This window comes from Vigna umbellata, chromosome 1 (genome assembly GCF_029865625.1).
Source record: "Vigna umbellata cultivar VRB3 chromosome 1, Vumbellata_1.0, whole genome shotgun sequence".
NCBI lineage: Eukaryota > Viridiplantae > Streptophyta > Magnoliopsida > Fabales > Fabaceae > Vigna > Vigna umbellata.
Genome location: NC_142165.1, coordinates 23,130,058 through 23,143,313, shown reverse-complemented (window position 1 = coordinate 23,143,313; position 13,256 = coordinate 23,130,058). Strand labels below are relative to the sequence as shown.

Genomic DNA, 13,256 nt, shown 5'->3' with positions numbered 1-13,256 from the left:
TTAAAGAGATGGAACATTATAAAAAGTATAACTGTTTGCATATTCATTGGCTGTGGGATTCTCTCTGACTCAGTCAACCCGCTCTTTCATTCGTACACATGTAAATTGTAATTCCATTTCAATGGTTGTCATTTTTTTTTTCTGTTTCCTTCTTCGAACATTCTCATTTAGTTGATGACGATATTTGAAATATATATATATATATATATATATATATATATATATATATATATATATATATATATATATATATTATATTATAGGTAAAAAAACTAAAATCAAAAGATGAAGAGGTTGCTTTCTTCTTTACAAAAACTAAAAGAGTAAAATATGTGTTCGTCAATTAATTTAAAAAGTCTATAATATGATTTTTTTTATAAAGATCATTTGATTTTATGGCTTGTTCATTGAGATTTTGTTTGGTTTTTCTCTAAAACATTTTGTAATATAGATATATATAGTAGTAATCCTATACATATTCGAAGTGACAAAAATGTATGTACCTTTTTGAACTTCAAAATAGTATGACAAATAAATAAAATAAAAGGGGTACTATGTGTACTAGAAAAGAGACCTGTATTTAGTTGATATGTCACTTTTATTTTTATAATTTGATAAAAGTGATTAATTATTCTAAATTGAAAATCCAAATTAACTCCCAAAGTCCCCACCCACACCCATGTGTATAATATATATATGAAAAAAAAGTAAATATAGGTGGTATTTAATTGGAGAGAAAACATAGACACGTGATCAATCAATTTCCTAACCTTTTGAGATGTGGTGATCCATGGAAATTGGGAACAAGCAGACAACATGTGCTTATCAAAATCCCAGGTCCTCTTTCTGTTTTCCTTAACCAAACAAACCTTGAAACCTTTGTGTTGAATTGGCCTTTCCACATTTTGGGAACACGTGCAATTCTAGCCAATGTTGTTGACACATGAGTATGTTTTGACACCTCTTGAACAGATTGACAACTTACTTTTAAAAGTGATATATAAAGTGATCATTAAAAAAACTTAATTTTTTATTTGTAACCAAAAAAAGTGATAGAAAGATAAATAGTGTGGATATAAATACTATCAAAAATCAAGGTTTTTTTTCTCTCTTTCTTTTTTTTCCCTCCTCCATCGTCAATATTGAATTAGCACAGTAGAATCCACTCAAAGCCTCACATGTAATAAAAAAAATGGAAGGTATGAATTAATGTTAAAATATTAAAATCCCACTTTCCAAGTACGTGTAGAGATCACAGAGAGAAAATTTTAAGAAAGGGAAGTATATATAATTCTTCATGAAAATGCATAAATGTTATTAGAAATCAATACCCATATGTTACATAAGCACCCCAATAAACTCATATATTCTTCTACTCATGCACCCCACACCATCGACCATCTTATGAACAAAAAGAAAAGAAAAAACTCAAAAAAGAAAAAAGAGGAAAAACCCAACAAGAGTTCACAAACTCTAGGTAGCTATATATATAAGAACTCATGAAGACGAGGAAGTAGACCAATAGAAAGTGAAATTATAAACAAAAATAGAGAAGAAGAAAAGTGTGCGACGTGAAGAAACAATGAAGACTCACTTATCACGAACATGGAAGACATTGGGGTTCTTGATGACTATATCATACATGTTGATGGAGTTGAACTTGGAGAAGTCTTTTGGGAGGGAAATTAGGTCAATTGAGGAGTGTTTGTGGAATTGGTAGAGGTCAGGATCTCCATCATAGTACCTCTCCCAACCTAATCCAGTTAAAATTTGTTCAAGAAAAGCATAGGAAGAAACCACTTCTCCACTTGGCAAGTGCACCAAAACCTTTCTCTTTGAGCTACTTCCCTTCCCTTGTCTTCCGTCTGACCCTTCAGCTTGAGGGTTTTCCACCAACCGATACACACCATTATTCTTGAACATCCACACCCCAGACATTTTTTTTCTTCCTAACTTTGCTTTTTCTGGTATGTGAACAAGGGCTGTTCACTTCTGAGCAAAAGGGTATTTGAGAAAGAAAGAAAAAAGAGATTTTTAGGTTTAGAAGGGATTTTGGGTTTCGGTTGTTGTTGGTGATGATGATGATGATGATGATATTGTTGTTGTTGAGGAATGAATGCAAAGGGTGGCAGGGTATATATATGTGTGAAAAGAGGATGAGGCTAAATAAAACAAGAGGAAAATACTCTTGGAAGTGGAAGAGTTAAATGTATGGGCATGTTCAACTTTGGCATATAGAATCTAGATATGTGGGGCCTCGATGTTTCAATAATAAAATATGATTGCATATGGGTGACCCTAGAGCACGAGAACTAGTCGTGGGGTTTTTGGGAGAATCTCTTTGGTATAGTTTGATGCATGGTTTTTGTGTAGCATTTTAAAGTTAACCTTTTTAGTTAGAGTAATTATTATGACATTCCAAGTTATAGTTCTATTTTAGAATGAAGCATTTGGTGAAGTGGTTGAGTTGATTTGATTTGGTTCATGTGTGTGTGGAGAAGAAATAGAAAGTGAAGGATAGAAAGAACTAATTATCTTTTTCTTTCATTTTTCATGCTCATTTAAATAATGGAAGAAACTTGTATGAATTGAGAAATTTTTCACATTTTTTCATTGTTAAACATTTTAAAAAATAATAAAAACAAAGTATTTTCTTTTTGTATATAAATAAAGAGAAAGGAAACAAATAAAGAAAAAAGAAATGAACATTATTCTCAGTTATTTGTTATAAAACAAAAACCATTTCTCTAAAGTTAACACAAAAATATTTTTTTATCTCTAATGAAGAATTTTCTTTTATCTATGAAGCAAAGAATCTAGGAGTGACAGCTAATAGTGAGCTATGCCTCTTCTCTTTATTATTCTCTCAAAAGGTTGAGTTTCCTTTCCTAACATTCCCTATCCAGATTCTTCATCCAAACCATTTTTTAACTTTGTAAAATTTTCCACGCATTCTTAATTTTTTTCCTGTTTATCTTTATAGCACTACAAAAGCCAAAAGCCACTCAAGAGTATATAATAATAATGTCAAAAAATAGTTAATTTATTTGTTTATACTCATCTTCCCATTTATATATCTTTAAGGGAAAATATGTCTTTGGCATATATGTATTAAATTTGGTTCTGGAATTGATAAAATTCATTACATCCTAAAAAAAAAATTAGTCGTTTTTCTAATTTTGTGACAGAACAAATTTCCTCTATTTAAATTTAAATATCATAGAAAGATTAAACTGATTTATTGATTTAAAAGTTTAGGTTTGTCAAATAAAATATTACTAAAAACAACTTTTCCCTTATTTTAAAATTCTGAACACAATATCTCATGTCTCACTATTTTCTTTTTATAAATATTCATGTGTAGATGGTGAGAAGAAGTGAAAATAGAAGAGTGAAAATTACGTACATTGAAGAGGATAAAGATGATTTCTTTTCAAACTTTTTTCATGCACCTTCATAGATTTTCTTTAGTTTTCTTTGAAAGCTTGATATTACAAGTATATATTTTGTCTTGGGGTGGTCCATGATTGGTTTGCAGTTATAATCGATGATTGCATTATCCATTAGGGTTTGTTGTAACCTCATGATAGAAGGTGCATGGCCTCTGATTTTAGGTCACTTCAGAAATGATTGGCCTTTGGAAGGACCACAAGGGTCTCCCACATATCATTATCATTGTCGCATAATTATACCCCTATTATGTTACAAGAGGCAACACAATTCTTCCTTGTTGCTTAAATTTGCTGAGTTGCCCATATGGCATCACATGGCCCCGGTAGGGTTCATGGTCCTCCACAAATCAAACCTTCAAAAATTCAAAATCCTAAGCACCCATGTTGTCAAATTGCTGATTAATACACACCACTACCAAAAACATTGCAATAGGGTTTTTTTCATTGCTACAGTAGTGTGAAAAGAAACTGTGTCTGTGCTTTTGCTATTGGTGTGAAAAGGAAAACTATTGGATGGGATTATTATTATTATTATTATTATTATTATTATTTTAATTTTGTATAGTGTGAAAAGAAAAACAGTTGCCATGTTGGATGAATATCCGATTTAGTCTTTATTTTCTGAAAGTGCTATAAGATTTTTAAAAAGTTATTCATAAGGGTAATTCATTGCACATGTAATGAAGAAAAGACAAATCAATATACAATATGAAACGAACATTTTATTTTGTTTTTCTTGCAACTGTTTAAACGTTTTTAGGATAGCAACCGTTTGAACAAAAGACACAAAATGGAAATGAAAAACCTTTGACTCTCAGCCTCTCTCAATCTATGCTTCCTAATTAAATAACTATAAGAAAATCATTAATTATCTACTAACAAAATCCATCAATAATAATAAAAATTTATTACTAATGATAAAATTTTGTCAATAAAACATCCATCGATAAATTTTACTAAACAAAAAAAAGTTCATCAATACACCTTGGTAATTGACAACCTAAGTCTTTGTTATAGTTTGATGCATGGTTTTTGTGTAGAATTTTAAAATTAATCTTTTTAGTTAGTTATTAGAATAATTATTCTGACATTCCAAGTTATAGTTGTGTTTTAGAATGAAGCATTTGGTGAAGTGATTGAGTTGATTTGATTTGGTTCATGTGTGTGTGGAAGAAATAGAAAGTGAATGATAGAAAGATTTGGGAGGACGAAGATCACGAGAGTCCACGTGAACATGGTGGGGTTGATGTTACATGAAAGTAGCTGTGATGTTGGCTACTCATCATTGGGAATAACTGGACACCCTTAAAAGACATAAGTTTTAACCACCTTTTATGTGTATAATCAAATATGTCGGAGGGTTTTTCCTCATTCTCAACACCATAATTATTACCCAATCATAAACAAATTAATTATTCGTAAGGTTGATTTGAAGACAATATCTTAATATGATATTATAATTTTTCAAAATCCATCTTAAATATACGTTGTTTGTTAGATTTTATTTTGTTTGAAAGAAAGTATATTGTACTTTCTCTTCTTATAAAAATAGTATCATATTTATGTTTTTTTATAATTTTTGCACAAAATTAAATATTTTTTATGAGCAAAATGTTTTTTTAATAAGATGTTTAATGAGCATTGCAAAAGTATTTACAATTTACTATTGATAAGATTCTGACGTCTACCTTGTATGATATGACTGAATAGATTATGAGGATAAATATGTGTGTTAGGTCACATTACATATATACATATACCAGAAGTTGCTATATTCTCTGGGTATCAATTTGAAAAAAAATGAAGAGAGCATGGATCTTTTCTTTCTTTTTTTTTTTCTTTCTTATCATAAAGTCTTCACTTTGTAAATTATATAAAAAGTAGACGTACGGTTGTGAACTGTTGAGTAGAAGCTGTTATCTCCTAAACTTTGCGTAAAGCCGATTTCATATCTTAACAATGTATCTTTTTATATGTACCAATGCGTGTATATATATACGTATATATAATAATAATAATAATAATAATAATAATAATAATAATAATAATAATAATAATAATAATAATAATAATAATAATAATAATAATAATAATAATAGTAATAGCAATAGCAATAGCAACTTCTTATTAACCCTTCACACACATAACTAATAATTATAGTGAAACTATACACAGAAAGATTAATTAAAGTAGATAGATTCTATAATAATTTTGTTTTTAAACATTTAAAAATGGTCATTTCTATTTTATGATTTACACTTAATTTGGTACAGATGAAAAAAATGGAGAAAAATTTTGGTCAATACGAAAATATATTTCATAAATGAAACTAACAAAATATATATATATATATATATATATATATATATATATATATATATATATATATATATATAATTACTTAATAAATTATAGACACCTTAATAATTTAAACAAGAACAAAGTAGGTGGTTCCATTTGAACAAAGGAAAAACGTTTCTCTCTCGGCCTCTCTCAATCGATACTTCCTAATTAAATAACGAGGCATGGTTAATAAAATAACAAATATAATTCTCTTTCATTAATGGTTAATTATTTTAGTGAAGTATTTTTTAGTTGAGTAATAGGAAAAGAAAAGTAAAACTATAAGAAAATCATTAATTATGTATTAAAAAAATTTGTGGATAATAGCAAAAATTCATTACTAATTCAAGTTTATCAAATGATAAAAATTTGTTAATAAAACACTTATCAATAAAATTTACTAACAACTAAAAATTCATCAATAAGCATGTCTTGATAATTGGTAACCTAAGTATGTCAATAAATATTTGTTAGTAATATCAACATATTTTGATGTCGATAAAATTCGTTAATAAATATCACAATTAGGTCTTATTTTTCTTCATCTTTTATTCTTTTTCTTCTTTTCTTCCATCTTTTATTCTTTTTCTTCTTTTCTTTCATCTTTTATTCTTTTTCTTCTTTTCTTCCTCTTGTCTTCCCCCTCTTCTTCTCCTACTTGTTTTCCTCCTCCCCCTTTCTTACTCGCCCTTCTCCTTCACCGTCGTTGTTGTCGTTGACACGTCAATCATCTTTGACTTTTTCTTCTCTTTCTCCATTTTTTCTTCCAACTCCGACCATCGTTCTTGTGAGCACCATTGCTTTATCATTACACCACTGTCACACCTTTGCCACAACCACTAGCATTAGCTTCTCCTACTCCTTTTCCTCTTCCTCCTCGTCTTTTTCTTCCTCTTATCCATCTCAACTTAATTATTAAACAAATTTATTAGACTTGGCAGTAAGTTCGTTGCTCATTTTACTGACGGATTTTAAGAGATATTTACCAATAAATTTTACACAAATTAATCAAAATTCAAAGTAAAAGTTTGATGCTATTTTACTGATGGACAAATCTATCGATAATAAGAATTATAAATTATTGAAATCATTTTTTGATAAAATATCTGTCTATAATACAAATTCTAACTTACTGATAAATGTTTTCGAGAGATTTTATAGACAAATTCATTTTTGATGAATATTTTGACCAGTAATTGAATTTCTTAATTTTGTCAATGAAATCTATGGATAAATTTGATTTTATTGATAAATTTAGTTTTATTGATAAAATTTCGTTTGTAATTACGAAAATTCTTGTAATATATCTTAATTCGTATGGTGTATTTAACTAATTTTGTTAAAATTCAAAATATGTTTTTTTTGAAAAGAAAAGAAAATATATTTAATTTAATTTATCTATTGAGCATAAAGAAAGAAAGTCAAAGATAAATGAGTAAGCCAAACTCTACATATATTAATACATTTATATTCACTTCTTTTTCAATCAATAAAACTCATTAAGCATAGTTAGTATATATATTGTCAGGAATTGGCCAAACAATGTATATATTGTTAGGGTTTGATGTCTAAGTCACGATCATGCATACGAAAAAGCTTTGTTGAAAGAAAAAGAAAACATACACTTGTTTATCAAGCCAGAAACATAAGCATGGTTCCATGCACACTCTTTCTATATAAGTAAATACCAATACACATATATATTCTCCGTGGAATTTTCAAGCTCATAGCTTATGTCATGAAGGGTTTGAATATTATATAATAAAGTTGAGAGTGACAAGGTCAGGTGGTAGTGTTGGGTTTATCCACATGATTTGCATGCACGTACATGCTCCATCAACATCATGGCTAGGGTTTGAGTGAGCCAATGGTGGTCCTGACCTTTGGAGGCTGATGAACTTTGGGCATTCAATAGGTCATTGTCCATAGGTGTGTGCCCCTCTTTATGCATGCAATAAGTCCTATGACAAGGACCATATAGAGACCCTCAAGAGGGAAATTCTAGGTGTGGTGCCAAACCTAAGTACCATACCTATACCAATGCAGCAGACAAAGACACAAGTGTGCTCACGGGAACACGTGCACAGCATCATCCATTGTATCTTATGACAAGTTTTGGTGAAGAAGGCTTTGGTGGTCCTTTGCCTAAAACCCTAGCTATGTGATCGTTAAAAGGAGCAGCACGAAAAAATAAAACATATAGAGGCTACAATGTTTTCACCAGTTCATGTATCGATCTTAATCTTACAACCACCGAATCCAAAACTTCAAACGTGTGATAATTCTTAAAACTTTTGAATTTATATCGTGAGGAATTTAAGTGTGAATAACAAACTTAATTGTAATAGCTTTCTAATATGCGTGCTCGATAAATTTAATGTATGAACAACAAACTTATTTGTAATGCTTTATATAGAAGAAGAAAACGAGATTAGTTTTTCCATATATTTAATGTCCATAAAATGCTTATTTATAATTTGTATATAAATTAATTTTAATTTATAGAAAAATCAGTTTCTTTCTTATATTTTTTCTTACAAACTTTTTATAAAAAGGTTCGGCCAAACAAACATGTAGCACATGATATGATAGGATTTAAGTAAGAAATAGCTCATAAATGATTGACACGTTTTTTTTTTTTTATATGATTCAAAACTTGAAAGGTGTGATTCGTGAGGACTTTATTCGAGTAACGATCAATTTATAGAATAAACCAGTAAAACTTTTGTAATTAGTGATCCTTGAATGTGTTAATTAGAGAAGAAAAGAGAAAGACTTATAGGGATTAGGGTTAATGATATGATAGGGTTTTATGATAAAATTTTAATGAATTTGAAAAATAAACCATCACTTTCGGATAATTAAGGTTTATGAGCAATAGTGAGGATCCAACAGCCGAGGTTTTTGGATAGAAGACCAAGTCAAAAGGCAGTCACTTAAAAATTGTTTTCCAAATTATATCAAATTTAAAAATTACTTTATAAAATAATTAAATTAATTAAAAGGTGAAATAAAAAAGCCTATGACACCCATTAGAGGAAGAGCCTAGAGAATAAGAGAATTCGGTTGAATGAAGTCCAGTTTAAATGATGATCTTGTGACTGATTATATATATAACTTGACATTTTCTGTTAAACAAATATTGTAAAAAATAGATCACAATTATTATTTAACATTAGTGTATCTATAATACTATACAAGAATAAATAAGTTTGATGTGGTTAATGAGGAACATGATTTGTTAGATGGGAGCATATTCATTGTTATGTCCAACTAGGATCCATGATTTCATATATATGTGAGCTTGCACAGTTGTCTGAATTTTGGAGGACAGAGGAAGTGAGGAAGGTTTTGAAATTGTTTTTGAGAGAAAGAAAGTTAGGAATTTTAATTAAGAATCTTAAATTCATAATTAAACTAAATTCCTTGAGGCACCCATAAACTTTATAAAATGAGAATAAGAAAAAGTAAGCTCCACTGAGATGTTGCATATGCTCGTTTCTCTTTTGAAACCCACAAACCCTAAATTAAAAGCTTGAAAACTATGTATCCTTCATAGATCATATTGGAAAGCCTAGCTACCTAGTTTGGTTAAATACGCAGCTCTAACTTGTAAGAGCTCTACACATTTTGGCTTTCTTACCTTTTATTCACATCTCTTTCAATCAACATCAACACCAGCTGGATCCACCTTAATCCTTCCTTCAATTTCACAATATGCTCATCTGCTATTCACTACTAAATATTATAATTTATTCAATAAATACTGGCTTCAATTAATAAACATTGATATTTTCGGTTTAAATATAACAAGAAAAATATTTCATTTTCTTTCAACTTCATTAATATATATATTATAATATATTGGGTAAATGGATAGATAGTAGATTCAATACAATAAGTATTGGTATTTTTTTGAAGTATAAAAAAAAAATACAAATTTCCTACAAGCGTAAACTCTATTAATGGTTTTATTACATATGTTTATTACAGGAAAAATTAATAATTAGTGTTAATATGGTTAGAATTTTAACTGTAAGACTAAGTTCTACGTTAGATAAAAATGAGAAGATAGAACAATAATATTTTTGGTAAAAAGTGATATCAATTCTTTATCTATTGAATTCAGGTATGATTAATGTTGTATGTTTCTTGTGAACATTCTCTTTTATGAACCTAACAAATATACAATTAACCAATTAATTATGAAAAAACTATTAAGAATTTTAAAATTTTAAAGTTACAGAATAAAAAAGCTCATTTTCAAGATTGATTGCATATTAACATCAATTTTCTCTTTAGCAAACACACGATACAATTATTAAAAATCAAATATATGTTCAATTACTTTAATCATTAATGAAGTTTAAACAAAAATAAAAAAACTAATGAAATTAAAATTTTGTATCAAAATTGTAATATGTTTTTTATACTAAAAATAAATGTGTTGCTGTGACCGATTATTTATCCTAATTTAGTTGAAACACGACAATTTTTCTTACACTCTCTTTAATTAAGATTTCTCATATTTAAAACCATAAATTCATTGTAGCCTAAACTATTGCAATCAATGAGTTGCGAATATCTCTCCCTGCATCTAAACGATCTTTGATAATTTCTGTTTCATTTCTTTCAATTCTTTCACCATGTTTCTGGAATCATCCAACATATTCTTATTAATCCCAAAACGAATCAAAACATCAATTAGTTTGTTTTAGCTAATACGTTACTTTCAATTTACTGTGTCTGTTTTTATTTTGACGAATGTTGTGTGCATCGACACGAATCTCTATTTGTGCAATAATTTAATTAAACAAAACCCACAATTTTACATCTATTTTTTTCCCTAAATCAAACACTTCACAATCATGTATTTATTTTACCCTAAATCAAATAAATTCAATTCGACAATTACTCTAAAATCATAATAAAAAATTACAGAATAAAACAAAAAAAACTAATAATAGTAGGATATTAATTTATCTAAGAAAGAAAAACATTATCAAATGGAAAAAAAGTATTACTGAATGATAAAAACAAGAATTATATGATAGAAGAGAAACAATGGTGAAAAGAATAAAGATGATTCGCGAGGTGTGTAGATAAGTTTTTATTTTGAAATTTTAAATATTGATAGGTTAAATAAGAATAAAATATCTTATCATATTTTCTTTATTTTTAACCCTCATGTAAAAGTTACATAAGTGAATATTTATAAAAGGAACTTATTGAATAAACTTATTATATCTCAATAGTCTAATAAACATTAAATTAAAATAGGATATAATAAGTTATTTATGTTGGTAGTCAAACATATTAGATCACATATAGACTAAAAGATAATATTAAATCATAATATATAGGTCAGGACAAACTTCATCTTATTGACTGGTTTAGTGAGATTAAGTTTGACATAAATTTTACTATCTTAATATGATATTAAAGCCATAAAGCCCATTCTAGTCAAAATTTAGGCCTATCGTGATATTCAATATCATGTTTTCTCGATTCCCATGTTTGATGTTCTTGATCGGAGGTGATACATTGAAGATTTTAAATCAACTAGAGATAAGACTAAGTAGATATAAGTAGAGTTCAAAACTCATCTTACAAGATGATTTTATAAGATTAAGTAGATATAAACTTACTTAATAAGATGATATCCACGACATTCAAAGTTAATCAAATTCATTAAGATTGCTACCATCCACTATTAAGTTCTTGTTGGACCACTCAAATAATTAATTCAACACTTAATATGTTCATTTATTCTTTCGGTGACAGTAATAAGATTTCACATCAATTAGAGATTAAGTCAAATAATAATATATAAGTGGAGCATAAAACTTCACTCTTCAAATCAATTTTATTAAATTGAGTTAGACATGAAACTCTCTTAGTGTAAATATTGTAAGATGGGTACCATGTACTTACTTTTTGTATAAGGGTTTAAGCACTCCAAGTGTCCTACATTAATTTTATTTTTCTTGATAAAAAGATGAACTTACTTATTAAAAGTTTAAGTGATAACTCTATAATTATAATTAAGAAGTGTATCATGTAATTTATCTTGAGAGCAATAAAAGTATATATATTATTAAATTAAAATAATACCTTTTATAAAATTCAATGTAGTAATTTAAACCTGCATTATGTATTTAAAGTTTAGATATGAAATTTAAAATGCTCTTTCATATAACGTGTATAATGAGTAAACCTTCCATTGCTACAAGTTAATGGTGGAGGTATGCGTGATGAGATTAACACATGAAAACTTTTAGTTAAAGTGAGCCTCTGGATTCTCATTCTATTAGGTTTCAAAAAGTTTACTTAATTTACTTTTTTTCTCTCTAAGATTATATAATGATTAAGCCGAACCTTTTCCTTCCCTTAGGGCAATAGCGGTTCGTCCTTTCTTTGAGGGATATGTGCCCCATAAGTAAGCCACAATGTGTTAATTTAAGCAAATTAATACATCCACTTAATTTTAATTAGTTAGTGACATAAAGCAGTGATAAGATTAGAAAGTCAGAAGTATATAGTAATCATGATTATTTCGATAATAGAATGGAATTTGGAAAGTGATACATGCAATGTACACAACCTTTAGGGAGAATGTGTAGATAAGGAATATTGTAAATTAGGTTATTATTAGATTTTTTTATCATAATATGGCTATTTTGTTGATACCATATTCCTTTTAGGAGCTAATAATAAAATATAAATACTGAAAGTGGAGAAGAGAAGCATCTAATACCTAAAAATATATAACCTATTTCTTTTTACATGAATAACAAAAACTGAGGTGAGGGACTAATACCAAAGTAACCAAGTACTAATTAGTGGTGAAGCATTGAAAAATGAGCACATATTCCATAATTTTCTTAATATTTATATCTGATTGCGTATGAAAGCTTATAATTTGATGGGGCCATGGAAGTTTTCTAAGAATGGTTTAGAGTATATGCGTGTGTTATTTATTTGAAGCTCTACAAAGAAAATTATGATTCGAAATCTGGTATATGAACAAACACCCTTTTTTGTTGATATATAAAGAATCACGTAGGTTTGAAGATTCTATGCATATATGTATGATATCGCATTAAATTTCAAATTAAAATAGTTTATAAGAGTTGACACAACTTGTGACGAATGTCATGGAAATGAAACCCATTTGAAAACAGAATCTCTCTATATATCCTCCAAATTATATAGAAAACCGTCATCAGCAAGATATACAGAATTGTTATCAAATTCGTGTGTACGTACAAGCTACGTAAACGTATTGCTTTTTGCATTAAATAACGGCTGAAGATCATAGCTTGAATTAAAGAATAGTAAGAATTCAAGTGTGAGTCTTGTATTAGGTTGAATAGATATAAAAAAAGTTGTGTATAAAATATAATAAAAAAGACTTTTAATTTTAAATTTATTGAGATAACACCTGAAGTGATGCAACAC

General features: G+C 28.2%; 1 protein-coding gene across 1 annotated transcript; it reads right to left on the bottom strand.

Annotated features, from left to right (window-relative positions):
- Positions 1 to 757: 757 nt before the first annotated feature.
- Positions 758 to 2,089, bottom strand: LOC124831222 (flowering-promoting factor 1-like protein 2). The gene is made up of 2 exons (XM_047305143.2): positions 1,595 to 2,089; positions 758 to 923 (listed from the first exon to the last, which is right to left on the bottom strand). Exons 1-2 carry the CDS (start codon positions 1,936 to 1,938, stop codon positions 758 to 760), a joined length of 510 nt encoding a protein of 169 aa, XP_047161099.2. The 5' UTR covers positions 1,939 to 2,089.
- Positions 2,090 to 13,256: the final 11,167 nt, after the last annotated feature.